At 40.8% G+C, this 17,828-nt stretch overlaps 1 protein-coding gene across 3 annotated transcripts in view; it reads right to left on the minus strand.

Annotated features, from left to right (window-relative positions):
- TASP1 (taspase 1) overlaps positions 1-17,828 on the minus strand; it is a 129,817-nt gene that overhangs the window by 36,351 nt on the left and 75,638 nt on the right. For all 3 annotated transcript variants that reach the window (XM_038751612.1, XM_038751613.1, XM_038751610.1), the window contains exon 11: positions 7,538-7,648. In XM_038751612.1, coding sequence (XP_038607540.1) covers positions 7,538-7,648 — 111 coding nt within the window. The remainder of the gene's footprint in view (positions 1-7,537; positions 7,649-17,828) is intronic.

The following is a 17,828-nucleotide window of genomic DNA, read 5'->3' on the forward strand; positions in this document are numbered from 1 at the left end:
GGAATTTAGAAAATCGGTGCCCCTTGCTTCTAATCTATGCTTTTCTATTAAATCATCTGATGCGTAGCATTTCTGGATTCCCCACTTCAAACCACATGTACTTCTACCTCCTTGGTTTCCAGGGGATTCAAAATTCCAAAATCAAAAAAACTAGGACACGGAAAAATGAGAAAAAAAATCATAGTACTTCAATCTCAGGATCATAAATATTAGAGCTAGAAGAATCTTCCAACTGGACACTTTATAGCCAATATGAAAGAGGATTTCTGAGAACTGTCATTCTTTATGAGTTCATACTTGAAGAATCAAAATCCTATAACATTTAATGACAACGATGTGTCGGAAAGACTAGCGTGGTAGAAAGAACACAGAACTGGAAGCTAGGAGACCTAGGTTCAAGTCTAAGATCTGCCACCAGCCTGCTGTGTAACTGGGCAAGTCACTTAACCTCCCTAAGCCTCAGTTTCATCTTCTGAAAAACAGAGATAAAAATAGACTGTGAGCCCTGTGAGGGGCAGGCATTGTATCGGTATCTACCCTAACACTTAGCACATAGCATGCACTCAATAGATACCGTAATGCAGTTTCAGTGAAAATCTTGGTGCCATGAAATTCTCTACTCTGGATACCACAGCTCAGTTTTGATAACTAAATTTTCGAGAAACACTGGGGCACCTATTCTAGACAAAGCACTGGACATCCAGAAATTCAGGCAGTTTTATATGAAATGGTTTCGAAGTACAGTCTCTCTCTCATTGCATTTCCATCCTTTATTATTTTGGGACTATGGCTAAATTCTAAGGACTGATTGCTAAAGAGGTAGGAACACTAAAAATGATCTAGGTCCTAGTTTCCACAGTTCTCAACTCTTCTGCAGGGCAATTTGCAAACTATTCAGAGAACCAAATTTATTCTATAGGGAATAGGCAGAAGGGATCTCTCTGCCATCCTGATTTTTGCTCTTCAGGAATCAACACAAAACCTCTTTGTAAGCAGACATAACCCTTAGGGATAGAAATTGAAGGGACCTAGCCCCTATTTGGGACAATTTCCATAAACTTTAAACTATAAAACTGCAAGATAAATTTATGAGCTTCCATGTTTATAATCTATATCCCTCTACAATTAGTATAATTACTAGAGAGTCCTATGCTTTTATTTTTGTCAATGAAGCACAGCCAGCATTTTTATTGGCCAACAACATACTTTTATCTTAACTTTTCAATAGCCAGAAATTTGTTTCCATTGCTTTGCTAATTGCGTGCATTATATTTTATTGTAAACATTTAGTTGGACTGAGTTTCAAAGAAAAAATCAGTACTGCTTAGTGACTGTTGATAAAGTTTTGTTTTGGAAAAAAAAGAATCATCTCAATGTCCTGAATATCCTACAGTTAAGGGGGAGAGAGAAGGCACTTAACCCCCATTTTACAGATGAGCAAACTGAGGCTCAAACAAGTTAATTCCTTTACTTGAGGTCACACAGCAAGTACACGGCAGCTGGAATTAGAACCCAAGTCCCCTGTCTCTCAGGCCTTTGCTCTTTCCAGGTAGCCTTGTTACTTTCTTCAATTTGTAATTGATGCGTCAGGAGGAATATGCTTTTTCGGTCTTCATTATATTTTAAATGGTTTTTTTAAATGGTATTTGATAAGCACTTACTATATGCCAGGCACTGTACTAAGCTCTGGGGCAGATACAAGATAATCAAGTTGGGCACAGTCTCTGGTTCATAGAGGGCTCATAGTCTTAATCCCCATTTTACAGATGCGGTAACTGAGGTACAGAGAAGTTAAGTGACTTGCCCTAGGTCATACAGCAGACAAGTGGAGGAGCCTGGATTAGAACCCAGGTCTACAGATTTCCAGGCCCATAGTCTTCACTGGGCCATGCTGCTTCTCTCAGAGCATTACATGCTCTGACTTTGGTCCTGTGGCTTCATTGCTCCAAAAACGATGGCAGGAGGTGGGGGGTATACAAGATAGGTGTCTGACACAGTGACCTGCCTGAGTGGGAAACTGTTTTGCACAGAAAGAAAACTATCATCTCTAGACTGAAAGCTCACTGTGGTCGAGGAACGTGTCAACCACCCTCTTGTACATACTCCCCATGCTCTTAGTACAGTGTTCTGCAAACAGTAATTGCTCAATAAATACCTTTGATGATGATGATGTCCCCAGTGTTGGGTCACTGTGTGGACTTTGAAAACATCAAGCCCAGGTTTAAGGGGCAAAGAGCCTGTTTGTGTCTTTTTTGTTTTGTTTCGTTTATAGTATTCGTTAAGCGCTCGCTATGTGCCAAGCGCTGCTAAGCACTGGGGTAGATACGAGTTAATCAGGTTGGACACAGTCCACATCCCACATGGGGCTCACAGTGTCAATCCCCATTTTGCAAATGAGGTAACTGAGGCCCAGAGAATTTAAGTAATTTAGGTCACACAGCTGACAAGGATGTTATTGCCAGTCTTAGAGCATTGAGGTAGATACAGGACAGGTGCAATTCTCACACCAGGTTGCATGCAGTGCTGGTCAGGAAGAATACACACAACTGACTTGATCATCAAAACCATTCTCGAGCTGACTATATAACTGCTGATAGCCTGCTTGGCTGTCATTGGGTAGGGACCGTCTCTACATGTTGCCAACTTGTACTTCCCAAGCGCTTAGTACAGTGCTCTGCACATAGTAAGCACTCAATAAATATGATTGAATGAATGAATGAATGAATGAAGACCAAACAGGAGATCTCCCCACTCAGGTTATAAATATAGGATGTGGGGATTATAAACTGCTGGACATTGGGATCTAAATGTGATTAAATGTTATGGGAATTGTGAAGTTTTTTTGCATAATATGATTGGTTATGACATGGGTTATAGTCACTGTTAGGGCACTATTTGTATGATATTTCCTAAGGTCACTGTAGTCAAGAAAGGGATGTCTGTCTACACCCTGTAGATTGAGTCAAACCCTAAAGCTGAAATGTAAATAAACAATTTGGTTTTCAGATAGAAAAAAGTGGGGTCAGAGACCCATCAATCAATTATTCAATCAATGGTATTTATTGAGTGCCTGCTCTGTTCTGAGCACTGCACTTGGGAGTCTAGAGTTGGTAGACAAATTTCCTGACCAAATGTTTAGAGGATGGGTACAGACGTTCAAAATCAATTACTGTTCGGGGATTGCATGCGTATAAAACGTGACTAGGTAAGTAAAATATTTTGGGGCTGCAAATAAGGCATCAGGGGATCAAAGTATGGAAGGTGAATGCTGAGATGGGAGATACAGATGGCAGATGCTTACGCTTGGGAGTGTGGTGGTCAGGGAGGGGAGAAGAATGTGTGTAAATGTTTTTAGAAGATGAGCTGGCAACGTGGATTGAAGGCCCAGATGGAGGAGATAAGATTTTGAAATCAGACAGGATATCTCCTCTTGAGAGTTGGCAGAGAAGTTAGTTGGGAGAGACTTTGGGCAGCTCATGCATACATGTTGAGACAGTAGTTAGTGATATCATTGGGGTAAGAGAGGTGGGAAATGGGGGTACTAGGGGCTTCAGGAGATAGTTAAAACCTAGAATAGTTGTTAGGGGTAATGGACATGGGATGCAGTGAGGGATTTCTGCCAAAAGCAGGTTAAAAAAAAAATCAATCAATGGAATTTATTTGGAACCTTCTGTGTGGGGAGCTCGGTACTAAGGGACTGGAATTAGTAGACATTATCTCTACCCTCAGGGAGCTTATTTCTGTTATGTACATTAATGTCCATCTCCCCCTCTAGACATTAATATCTGTCTGCCCCCTCATTGTGGGCAGGAACTGTTTCCACTTACTGGTATACTGTACTCTCCAAGTGCTTAGTACAGTGTTCTGTACACAGTAAGCGATCAGTAAATATGACTGAATAAATGAAAGAGTGGAAGAATCATACTGACGAGGTGATCTACAGTTAGGAGTTGGTGGTGTGAGATCAATGAAACAAGGGGGCAAAAGAATTGAGTTCAGTAAGAGCAGTGTTGAGGGTGTGGTTGGATAAAAAAATTAAACAGGGATATAATCCACTAGGCCACATTACTTTTCAGGTAGGTGGAATGGAGGAGGGAAGGTAGGTTAGAAGGTTGTAGCTGGAGAGTAGGATTGTAAAGCCGGAGAGGTTATAAATAGTACAATAACTAGAGATGATGACATTCAGTTTCAGTTCAAGCAATGTGTCCAAAATAGTAATAACAAAGCTATATTTTTTCCCTCTTCCAGGAAATTTGTTCAACAAATCCCAAGTGTGGTCATCATTCTTTAAATATTATAAAATATCTGTTGAATTCTTTAAAACATCTCTGTCTATAAAATCTACAATGATCTTCCGATTGCTAACCTATCAACCTGGAATGTACAAAGGCATTAATGTTTACTATCAAATCTGCATTCCTGAAATTTGGCCATGTTTGAAAGTAAACGGACAAGTAACAAATCCATGGTTCTTTTGTCAGTAAGAGGTGAATGCTTAAAGAACATGTATGAGCCCTAAATGCCATTATGTTTCAAATACTTTCTAATTGTTAGTATATCAAATTCCTTCCAATGGCCAAAATTTAGAGTTCTTATTATCCTCATTCTGGCTTCTAAATTTCTGGGTGACATGGGGTACATCTGCCAATTTATATATTCATTCCGTGCTATTAGGAGAGCTTGAATACCTCAGCTTCTCCTGGTGGGAATAGACTTCCGAGAAGTTTTGGAAAGGTAGAATTCCTTTGTAAACAGGAAGACTAGGACCTCGGGGCTAAGGCCAAACTCAGTTTTTTATATGTCTAATAAAGGAAAGCTACATTTTTGCTGCTAGCTCCCTATTTCCATTTGCCTCGATAAATTAATCTTTCAGTCTGGTCCAGTTCAAGGCTATTAGAAATTTAATACAGTCACAAAATATTTGTTTCAAAGAGAGAATGAGAGAAAGATTGTTCACGCTATCTGAAAAAGACAAACACTAAAAATAGCTTATTTTCAATGTCAGATACATTAACTCTATACTGAACCTGAATTAAAGAAATAAAAGGGAAAACATTAAACAGTGTTCTGAAAAGCAGCATGGCCCAATGGAAAGAAAATGACCCTCGGAGTCAGGGGATCTGGGTTCTAATCCCGGCTCTGTCACTTGGGTGACCTTAGGGAGTCACTTCACTTTTCTGTGCCTCGTATTCCTCATTTGTAAATTGGGGATAAAATACCTATCCTCTCTCCAACTTAGACTGTGAGCAATCAATCAATCGTATTTATTGAGCGCTTACTGTGTGCAGAGCACTGTACTAAGCGCTTGGGAAGTACAAGTTGGCAACATATAGAGACAGTCCCTACCCAACAGTGGGCTCACAGTCTAAAAGGGGGAGACAGAGAACAAAACCAAACATACTAACAAAATAAAATAAATAGAATAGATATGTACAAGCAAAATAAATAAATAAATAGAGTAGTAAATATGTACAAACATATATACATATATACAGAGCACTATGTGGCTCACAGTCTAAAAGGGGGAGACAGAGAACAAAATCAAACATACTAACAAAATAAAATAAATAGAATAGATATGTACAAGTAAAATAAATAAATAGATAGAGTAATAAATATGTACAAACATATACACATATATACAGAGCACCATGTGGGACAGAGAATGTGTCTATTAACTTGTATCTACTCCAGTGCTTGACACATAGTAAATATATAATTATAATGATAATGATGATGATGATGATGATGAGCAGGACAGGAACAGGTGTGGATGAAAGGAAGTTTGGGATTTTGCAGACTACAGAGAGATTGAGGGAATGGGACTGTAAGGGGACATGGAATGTGGGTTAGCTTGAACAAGTGCAGAGAAGTGTAGCAGGAGATAGCTGGTGAAATTTAGGTTTTCTATAAAGAAAATGGATAGCCATTAGAATTTTTTCAGATAGGAAATGGTGCAGTTTGCAAAGCGTTTGAGGTAAATGAACTAAACAGGTTGTATGAAGTATGGAGTACGAGAAGCAGCGTGGCTCAGTGGCAAGAGCCTGGGCTTGCGAGTCAGAGGTCATGGGTTCCAATCCCGGCTCCGCCACTTGTCGGCTGTGTGACTTTGGGCAAGTCACTTTACTTCACTAGGCCTCAGCTACCTCATCTGTAAAATGGGGACTGAGACTGTAAGCCCCATGTAGGACAAACTGATCACCTTGTATCCCCTCCAGCGCTTAGAACAGTGCTTGGCACACAGTAAGCGCTTGACAAATACCATCGTTATTATTACTATTATAGGATGAAGAGGGGTGAGGCTTGAGCCAGGGAGACTAATAAGGATGCTGTTGCAGTAATCCAGCCAGGAGGTGTCATGGGTTTGAACCAGGTGGCGGTTGTAAAGGGTGAAGAGGTGAGGGGGCTGTCACGGGAAATACTGCGGAAGGAGAAACAGCATTATTTAGAAAGAGACTGAATGTGGGGGATGAAAGACAGAGAGGTGGCAAAGATAACAACAAGGGTGTAAGTTACCGGGAAAGGAGACGACAAAGAGCCAGCCTGAGAAAGATGCCACCCCTCTTCGAAGTTCCATGATCCTCCGTTTCATGCCAGGAAGGACTCGATCATCTGCAGCAAACCTTCCGAACTTTCCGGCATAATCCCGGCTGTGACTTCTGTAACTATTAGCCTGAGCCGTGTGGAGCCAAAAATCTTTCAGCTTCTTTGAGGTTTCTGTTTCTTTTTCTTTCCTTACATGTCTGTTGCCAACAACACCCCAGCCCTCATTTTAGATATGCACCCACCCCCCACCCCCCTCACCGGCAAGGCCAGGGACTGTGTCTATATCTCTTCTATGTGTTTCTTAGTACAATGCTTTGTACATAGTAAGTGCTAAACACTATTACTCCTATCGCCAGCAAAGGAGATTGAGATGGAGCAGTTAGAGAAGTAAGAAGGGAATCAAAAGAGTATCGTGTCAGTTAAACCAAAGCCAGTAAGAGTTTCTAGAAGGGAGAGATCATTAATGTCAAAGACTGCCAAGACGCTGAGCAAAAGGAAAGGGGGACAGAGAGGGGAGAGGCATTACGGCTGGTGCTGAGACCAAAATTCAAAGACAATGAAACAGAGATGGGGTGCTGAATTCAGGGAGGGGAGAAAGGAAAACTTCTGGGAAAAGGGCAGGAGTCAGGGCAAGGAACAGGACTTACAGCATAATTTTTATTCACCTGTAAGGCTCTATCATCACAGTGGGGCTGGTTCTGGAACAGATACCAACTAAATGCATATAAGCTATGGGAAAACATCCTATACAATACAACCATTCACAACACAACATTTCTGAGGAATGGATTCTGGTTCTGCCAGATAACCACTGTCTGAACAGCAAGTGGAATAGTCTACAGAAAGACATGAGGTGATTAAAGAAAACAAAGATAAATAAGTAAGCATTTTACAAACACCGCTGTTCTGTTTCCCGGTGCTACGCTAAAAAAAATAAAAATAGAATTAGGCGAGGGTTGGTTTTGTTTTGTTTTTAAATATGGATACTTACTGATGAACTTGTTTTGCATAGTCTCTAACAGAGCTTGATGAGCATCTTCTGCCTGCAAAGCATGTGAACATTCTCTGGCCAGTATGGTCCGGACAAGGTGCTCTCCACAGCCTAAAAATGCAAATAAATCAAGAAAGGTTAAAGGAAATACATCGTTCTTTCCTATATTTTATATATGTAGAATATAGACTGTAAGCTGCTTGGGGACAGAAAACATGTGCCTACCAACTCTGGGTTTTTTTTTTTGTTTTAATGGCATTTGTTAAGTGCTTACTATGCATCCTTCTAGACTGTGAGCCCACTGTTGGGTAGGGACTGTCTCTATATGTTGCCAACTTGTACTTCCCAAGCACTTAGTACAGTGCTCTGCACACAGTAAGCGCTCAATAAATATGATTGATTGATTGATCAGGCACTGGGGTGCCTACAAGTTGATCAGGTTGGACATGTCCCATATAGGGCTCACAGTCTTAATCCCCATTTTACAGAAGAGGTAACTGAGGCCCAGAGAGGTTAAGTGACTTGCTCAAGGTCACACAGCACACAAATGGTGGAGACAGGATTAGAATCCAGATCTTTCTGACTCCCACTCCCATGCTCTATCCACTAGGCTACACTGCTTCTCTGTTATATTGTGCTCTCCCACGTACTTAGTACAGTGCTCTGGACACAGTAGGCACACAATAAATACCAATCAATCACATTTACGGAGCACTTACTGAGTTTAGGGTACTGAACTAAACGCTAGGGGTAGTACAATATAACAGAGTTAGAAGACACATTCCCTGCCCACAGCAAGCTTACATTGACTGATAGACTAGTGTTTGAAAAGCAGCCTCAAGCCCCTCCAAGACGTGGCAGCCCAAGAGAAGGGTTTGCCCCTAGGAAGCCCCCCCTCAGCCCCTGAGGAACAGAGCGAGATGGAGCCCTCCAGGAGACCGAGGTGTCTCCGAGAACCATAAGGGGGTTGCAGAGGTGGTTCCGCAGCGCTAATAACGGGCAGCTCCTGATGTGCCTTCAAATCCCTACTGAGAGCTCACCTCCTCCAGGAGGCCTTCCAAGCCTGAGTCCCTTCCTTCCTCTCCCCCTCCTCCCCCTCCCCATCCCCCCGCCTTACCTCCTTCCCCTCCCAACAGCACCTGTATATATGTATATATGTTTGTACGCACTTATTACCCCATTTTATTTGTACATATTTATTCCATTTTGTGAATATGTTTTTTGTTCTCTGTCTCCCCCTTCTAGACTGTGAGCCCGCTGTTGGGTAGGGACCGTCTCTGTATGTTGCCATCTTGTACTTCCCAAGCGCTTAGTACAGTGCTCTGCACACAGTAAGCGCTCAATAAATACGATTGACTGAATGAGTGAACCATAAAAGTACTACTTAAAATGTTTCTTAAGTTCCTTTCAAAAAGTTTATGTCTATGGAGGGCTACAAATGTTTTACCCAAGACAATCATAGTCATCTATTTACTGATCAGATACAGAGTGGAAAATGGTATTATACATTTTTTTGTGTCGAAATACTAGTGTATGTCAAGCCCTCAGCTGGAAAGACCACTTCTAAATAAGAAAGAACAGCTTGATCTGCAGGAACCATTCAGTATTTGCCCTCTCAGTAAACACTCTGAACAACAGTGTCAGTCTTCATGGGACATTTTTTTCTTTTTTGCTCAGACTAAAATATGGCACATAGATGACAAAAAAATCCACTTCGTGGGATAATTTTGAATCCATACCAACTACATGCAAATAACCTAAATGCATAAAATAAATGCAGTTGTTCAATTTAACTTGATAAAACTATAATAATGATAATACTAAAAATAATAATATTTGTTAAGAACTCTATGTGCCAAGCACTATACCAAGGGGCAGAAGAGGTACCAGATAATTAAATCAGACACAGCCTCTGTCCAAACGGGGCTCATGGTAAAAGTAGGAAGGGGAGCAGGTATTGACTATGCTTGGTATTTACACATTTTTAGATTACTGAAAAGATTAGCACCCCCACCTTCACTTCCAGTTATCTAGACTCTGTAGGCATTTTACTGGCACCACTGTACTTAAACCTGCATCAGCAATAGCTTCTATTTTATTTTTCTGTTTTAAATATATGCACATTACAACCCTACATTACACTCTAGTCTGTAACCTAACCTTTCTAATTTGGAAGTTAGTCATTTCATGTCTCTCTATAAAAAGGCTTAGTTTACTTGCAGGGGCATTTTAGTATCAGGATTCCTATAACAATAGTTTAGGAAGCTATTTTAAAAGTTCCCATATTTATTTCTTCATCAGATGAACTCAGCTGCCAATTTGAAAAATATCCGTATTTATGTTAGTAATTAGATATGATAAAATATTTTATTGTCATATTCTTAGAATATAAGGCATTTTCCAGGCTACCAGGCTAATAATGTTGAAAGGTCAGCCATGCCTACATGTTTTATGTCAAAGAATGAAACCACATACAGTTAATATTATGTCATCCACAACAAGTGTTAATTTAAGTTTTCCTGTGTTGTTCTACAGGGACTTTGTTTTCTGTTCATTCAGTTTGCAAAGTGCCACTAAAAACTTTTCTTCTCTGCTATGACACTTATACCCGGCACCTCTAGTAGAAGAGTAATGACAACAACGACAACTTTCAGCTAAAAGCTTTCTCTATTGCAGACTCCAGTCAAAGGCGAAAAAAATGACTTCTGTGGCTTTTGCCCAACAAAATTCCAGAGCTTCTTGGACTAAACTGCCACAAAGACTTAGTGTGATTCAAAGGCAAAAACTATTCCGTTCTGCTTTAGAGTTTAATTCCAGACTTTAGAAATATCCTATTTTTGCTCCAGTGAAGGATAAAGATGTTGTATCCCCCAGTCCAATTTGATATATGAACCAAAGATGTAGACTCAACTAAGTCCAGGTGGCAATTAAAAAACTGAAAACAATATATTTGCATTATTTTCTAATTTTAACATTGTAATTCAGAATTCCAACAAGTCAGGCACTCAACACCATAATATAAAGTTAATGATCATCGCCATATCAACAAGCAAGAGATCGCTTCATGGCATGCCTATTCTTGACTTCTTGTTGAACCACATGCAACTTCAAATCCATTTCTGCAGAACTTTTCTATACTTTCCTTAGTCAGTTCTAATCCCGCCACTGCCACTTGTCTGCTGTGTGACTTTGGGCAAGTCACTCAACTTCTCTGTGCCTCAGTTACCTCATCTGTAAAATGGGAACTGAGGCTGTGAGCCCCACATGGGACTGTATCCACCCCCACACCTGGTGCAGTGCCTGGAATATAGTAAGTGCTTAACAAATACCAAAATTATTATTATTATTATTGAGCACTTACTCGGTGCACAGCACTGTACTAGGTGCTTGGAAAAGTACAAGATTCCTGCCCTCGAGAATCTTACAATCTAGTCAATCAATCAATCGTATTTATTGAGTGCTTACTTTGTGCAGAGCACTGTACTAAGCGCTTGAAACTACAGCAATCCCACAAGCAGCATGACCCGGTGGCAAGAACACAGGCATGGGAGTCAGCTTCGCCACTTCCCTACTGTGTGATCCTGGGCAAATCATTTAATGTTTCTATACCTTGATCACCTCATCTGCAAAATGGGGATTAAACCCTCCTCCCTTGAATTTAGACTGTAAGCCTCATGTGGGACAGGGACTGGGTCCAACCTGATAATCTTGTAAATATCCCAGTACTTAGTACAGTGCCTGTCACATAGTAAGTGCTTAACAAATAGCCTTAAAAAACTCTTTACCCTTGGCAGGTATGGATCCCAACACTTCCTAGTCATAAACTCGAGATTATGTCTCACAAGTTAATAACCTCATTTTACATTAGAACCCTGATGATGTACTTACAATTCTAAAATCTTGAAGCTGAAAAGACAGAAAGCAAAGAAGATATTCACTAACAATTCCCTATTCTCTCCTTGATTTTCAGAGAATAACTCTTCTCTCATTTATTTCAAAATTATATTTTAGCTGGCTTGTAAAGTTTGGGTTCTTTGAAGTCAAAGGAAAAGTACATGTGTCCAGTTTAGTATAAAGAGATGTTCCGTTAGTTCAGGATTTTGCTTTAATTCCTCAACAGAGCCTAAAAATGAGATTATGCTTCTTTAAGCAAGATTCATAATTTCACTTCTCCCTGGAGAAAAGGCTTTATATCTTTCAAGTCCCCATCAATTCTGATACCAAAAACTCTGAAAGAAAAAACCTGAATGTTACTGATGAACTTGCTTTGCTTAGTCTTTAAGAGCACTTGATGAGCACCTTCTGCCTGCAAAGCATGTGAATCATAAAAACCATGTCAGAAGGCAAAGTGCAACTAAATCCCAGATCAATACCTCCTAACCAGAGCCCCCACTTAGGAGCAGACCCTTAGATACTTCCACGTACATAGGGATAGGGAAAGTCGCTTTAAGGTGGAAGTGTAGGTAATTATAGGAATTCCACTTTCTTCTTCACTCCCAATCACTGTGTCATCCTTCTTCAAGAAGCTCAGTGCTTCCTATTGCAAGACATGCGCACAATCCAAGACCTATCCCGCAAATGTTATATATGAAAGATGAGATTCTTTCATTCATTCAATCATATTTATTGAGCACTTACTGTACTAAGTGCTTGGGAAAATACAATACAGCCATAAAGAGACACAATCTCTGCCCACAATGAGCTTGCCCTCTACAGAGGGGGAAACAGACATCAATACAAGTAAACAGACATTAGTATAAATAAATAAAACTGCAGATACATACATAAGTGATATGGGGTGGGGGGGGAGAACAAAGGGAGTGAGTCAGGGTGATGCGGAAGGGAGGGAGAGATGAGGAAAAGGGGGCTTAGTCTGGGAAGGCCGCTTGGAGGAGATGTGTCTTCAGTAAGATTTTAAATGAGCGGAGAGTAATTGTCTGGCAGATCAGACAAATTCTTATTTTTTTTTTGAGGCCAGGGCAGGAGCTTATCCCTAAATTCAGAATTTACATTTACTTTTCTCCAAATTCTAAAGAGCATCATTAACAGTAGTTTGTCTTACGAGAGGAATAATCTCTTTAAATAGGCCCATTAATCATAAAACTTATTGGATATACTTTAGTGGTCCACCTATGACTTGCATTGAATCACAAAACCTCTAACATAATTTTTTCATTTGCAGTTTAGGGCAGCCAGATTTTTAATTCCTACCTGGAGGAGCAATAAAGTAATAAAAATCAAATGCCTAATAATGAAGACTAAGTAATGTTCTACAAAAAGCTACGGAATTAATCTTGAGTGTTGCATTATCATTGCCTTAACCATACAGTTTCTTCATTTTTCCAGGCAACTAAAGCAAGGTTTGAGTTTCATAAATCTTAATCAAAATGCCCCTTATAAATATATGAAAACAATATTTAATTTTAAAAGGGCAATGGCAAATAAAATTCAAAAGTAACCTACTTGAAACGGAATAGTCCTCAAAATTCACAATCACTAAAAAGGCTATTCAATGTTATGAAAATAAAAATTGCGTAATCTTTTGGGAATGAAATCCCTACAATTCTACTTCTTGGACCCTGAGACTTTACACAAATAAAGAGCTTATGTTTTGCCAAGTAGCCCTGGAAACAAAATCATAAACTATAAATCAACATAAATATGTATTATTGAGCTACTTACCTAATAAACTCGTAGAGCCCAAACAATTCTAACAATGCTTTTCATTCTAATCTCAAATGATCATTTCTCATGAGTTCGTCGTTAAAAAAAAATGGAATTTCATCAAATGTCAATCCCATCTTCCTGCTGTTCTCCATCTCTTAGCATCCACTCACCAGCTAACAGTGAAACTGCCAAATGGGTATATGAATGCATAAAGAAGGCTAACGGCAGAGATTCTCAACAACTCTGGAATGCCTTCTTCTCGGGCAGTTTTCATGCTATCATTTAGTCCTCACTCTGAAACAGTAAAGAAGGCAGGATGGGGTCCGGTATTGAAGCACCTCGTAGCGTAGGTGAGGTACCCACCCCTCCCTGAAACGTTATTGAAGGCACATCTCCTCCAAGAGGCCTTCCCTGACTAAGCCCACATTTCCCACTCCCTTCTGTGTCACCCTGATTTGCTCCTTTTATTCACTCTCCACCCCCAAGTCCCACAGCACTTTGTGCACAGCTGTAATGTATTTATTTATATTAATGTCTGTCTCCCCCTTTAGACTGTAAGCTCCTTGTGGGAAGGGAATGTGTCTGTCATATTCTTCTGTCGTACTCTCCCGAGCGCTTAGTACAGTGCCCTGCATACAGTAAGCATTTAATAAATACTACTGAATGACTGATTGGTAGATTGAGAGGACGGGAAGTTTCCGGGGACGTAGCTTGACAAGTCAGAGGGTTGGGAGACGGAGACCATAAGGGGCTACTGGCGATGTATCTCAGTGGTCTGGCTGGTTGGGAAGCCAAAGCTCTGCGCCTCTGCTAGTTAGTTAATTCCCAATGCCCTGGTTTTCAAACGACTTTTAAAGGAATAGCACTACTGTAATTACTGTGTAACATTGGATCCTTTCCCTCAAAGGATAAAAGCATTATAATGTGGTAATTATCAAAAACCAAAAAACTGGCATTTACTCTACCTGCTCCTAATTTAAGTACTCGACCCTTTACAGAAATTGTAATTATGGGAGGGATGAATTGTCCACTTAGCCTTTTAACAAATTAATCGAGCCTCCCGTCGGGAATGATGAATGAGCCTCACACTGAGAATCTGCGTGGCAGATCGGATGGTGGTTTCCACAGCCTCGTACACACACTGACTCATTCCTGCGAGTCACGCTCCATTCATTCATTCAATCGTATTTATTGAGCGCTTACCTTGTACAAAGTACTGTATAGGCGCTTGGGAGAGTACAATTTAACAATAAATAGACACATTCCCTGCCCAAAATGAGCTCACAGCCTAGAGAAGGAGAAAGACATTAATATATATAAATAAATAAATAAATCACAGATCTATATCTAAGTGGATTGGTGAGGAGGGATGTACTGCATTGTGGTGTTTACACAGGGTTAATAGAGAAGCAGCGTGGCATAGTGGACAGAGCACGGGCTTGGGAGTCAGAGGTTGTGGGTTCTAATCCTGGCTCTGCCACTTGTTAGCTATGTGACTTTGGGCAAGTCACTTACCTTCTCCTAACTTATCTGTGCCTCAGTTACCTCATCTGTAAAATGGGAATTAAGACTGTGAGCGCCGTATGGGACAACCTGATTACCTTGTATCTCCCCCAGAACTTAGACCAGTCTTTGGCATATAGTAAGCGCTTAACGAATACCATCATCATTATTATTATTATGCACAGGACTCATTTCTAGCTATAGTAAAAATGCCAGTATAGTACCATTTCTTTGCCATAGAGCCTGGGTAACCTTGGCAATCTCACCAACGACACTGGCCAGTTATTTTTCGGAATTCCTGCTAGGTCTATCCACCTGGCTTTGTTCAGAAGACTTCTCCATCAGGCAGAACTGGGACTAGACCACTGAGAAGCAGTGTGGCTTAGTGGAAAGAGCATGGGCTTGGGAGTCATAGGTTGTGGGTTCTAATCCCGGTTCCGCCACTCGTCAGCTGTGTGACCTTGGGCAAGTCACAACTTCTCTGTGCCTCAGTTCCCTCATTTGGAAAATGGGGGTTAAGACTGAGTACCCCACGTGGGACAACCTGATTATCTTGTATCTACCCCGGCACTTAGAACAGTGGTTGTCACATAGTAAGCGCTTAATTAATACCATCATCATCATCAACCCAGATCTCCTAATTCTCAAATCTACAGTAGGGTTGCATTTTACCACAGTAGTCAATTGATGGTATTACAATCAATCATGTTTATAGAGTGCTGTGTGAGGAGTACTGAACTAAGCACTCTGAAGAGTACAATATAACAGAGTTGATAGACACATTCCTTGTCCACAGTAAGCTTAGAGTCCAGAGGATTTCCTACCATGCATCAATAAGATTAGAATAAATTCCCTATATTATGAGAAAATGGATTCCATTGTAAATAAAATCTTACCCCCCACAAAAAAATAATTGGATAAGTATTGCAAATGGTATTTGAAGAGGAAAACGCAATATTATCTACAGATCCTTAGACTGCTGTATAAGATAATTGTATTACAAATATCCGATTGGATAACTCAAATGAAAAGGAAACAGTCTTTTGCCAAATCCTATGAAACATCTGCTAATATTATGTCACATTTGTGTGAATGCCACAAAATCAATCAAGGGTACTTACTGAGTGGCTACTGTTCACAGAGCACTGTACTAATGGCAATACACAGAGAATGGAGATGTCAGTCTTTTCAGGAACAAATCAAATGCACCCAGTTTTATGTTCTGGTAATTTTGAAGCCATAAAGCATCATAGTGCAGTTATACGATGGATTCTTCCCCGATTTGGATTGTGTATTTTTGCTTCTGAACTTTGCATAAACCCGGATTTTCACTTCCTACTTGTTGCTCCTCCTCCCTCCGCTCTTGGGAAGCTCTACCCTCTATTCTTCTCCTCGCTACCCTGCGACCCACTTTTGGTTCCCTACCTGCCCCCTGCCAAAAAGTCTCCTTACTCTTCTCCTAGGGACACATCCTGGGGATGGAAAACCAAAAGCAAGACCATCTTTAATAGAATGACTGCACGAGTCAGAACCTCCTTGTCTTTCCCTGCTTTCTCTCACTTCCCCCAATACCACCCAAAGCTGCAGTGTATGGGAGAGTCCCAGCTGCAAACAGCTCCTTCCCACTTCCACACACATGGTTCATTCAACCATATTTACAATCATATCACGCTTACTGTGTGCAGAGCACTGTACTAAGCGCTTGGGAAGTACAAGTCGGCAACATATAGACTGCTACTGCTATTCTACTACCTTCACCAGTGGTAAAGTATCATTTATGTTCCCCCCACCCCTCACTAAACTCCCTCTGCAGAATGTCTAGAATTGGGAAATTTTAAAAAAAAAGTAAATTAAAATCCCAAATTATTCTTGAAAAAGTTTTATTTTTTAATTTAAACTCAAATGAATACAAAATTGACCAGAAAACTATGCCATTCAAAGTCACGGGATGTTGGTTGGGGTTTTTTTTTCCATACTCCCCATATTCATAAACTTTACCTTTAAAGTAGCATCTGTTCATCTAGATCATTCCTCTAGACTATGAGCTCGTGGGCAGGGATTGTCTCTCTTTATTGCTGTATTGTATTTTCCCAAGTGCTTAGTAATAATAATAATAATAATAATGGCATTTATTAAGTGCCTACTATGTGCAAAGCACTGTTCTAACTGCTGGGGAGGTTACAAGGTGATCAGGTTGTCCCACGTGGGGCTCACAGTCTTAATCCCCATTTTACAGATGAGGGAACTCAGGCCCAGAGAAGTTAAGTGACTTGCCCAAAGTCACACAGCTGACAAGTGGCGGAGCCGGGATTTGAACCGATGACCTCTGACTCTAAAGCCTGTGCTCTTTGCACTGAGCCACGCTGCTTACCCTGCACATAGTAAGCGCTAAAAAATTCAATTGAATGAATGAGTGAATTGCCTCCGCGCACTCAATTGGCTAGCTGACAAAACCCAGGGAACAATTTGCTGGAATAGTTAGGATACTAGAGAAGCTTATAGAGAAACAGCGCGGCTCAGTGGAAAGAGCACGGGCTTTGGAGTCAAAGGTCATGGGTTTGAATCCCAGCTCCCCCACATGTCTGCTGTGTGACCTTGGGCAAGTCACTTAACTTCTCAGAGCCTCAGTTACCTCATCTGTAAAATGGGGATGATGACTGAGCCCCATGCGGGGCAACCTGATCACCTTGTATCCCCCCTCAGCGCTTAGAACAGTGCTTTGCACATAGTAAGCGCTTAACAAATGCCATTGTTATTATTATTATTACTATTATTATGAGCAAAGACCAGAGGATGGTAGGAGAAAGACAGAAGAGCAACAGAGAGTCTAGAGGCCTGGGGCCTGAGAACCCAAATACCAGAAGCATGTAGCCTAGTAGCCTGGGGGTCAGAAGGACCTGTGCTCTAAAATCCCTGCTCCGTCACTTGCCCGCTGTATGACCCTGGGCATGTCAACTTCTCTGTGCCTCAGTTATCTCATCTGTAAAATGGGGATTACGACTGTAAGGCCCACGTGGGCTAAGGGCCGTTTCCAACCTGATTAACTTTCATCTAACCTGGTGCCGCGCCTGGCACATAGAAAGTGGTTAAATACCGTTAAAAATGAAAATAAAAGGGGAAA

The sequence above is a fragment of the Tachyglossus aculeatus genome, chromosome 9 (genome assembly GCF_015852505.1).
Source record: "Tachyglossus aculeatus isolate mTacAcu1 chromosome 9, mTacAcu1.pri, whole genome shotgun sequence".
In the NCBI taxonomy this organism is placed as follows: domain Eukaryota; kingdom Metazoa; phylum Chordata; class Mammalia; order Monotremata; family Tachyglossidae; genus Tachyglossus; species Tachyglossus aculeatus.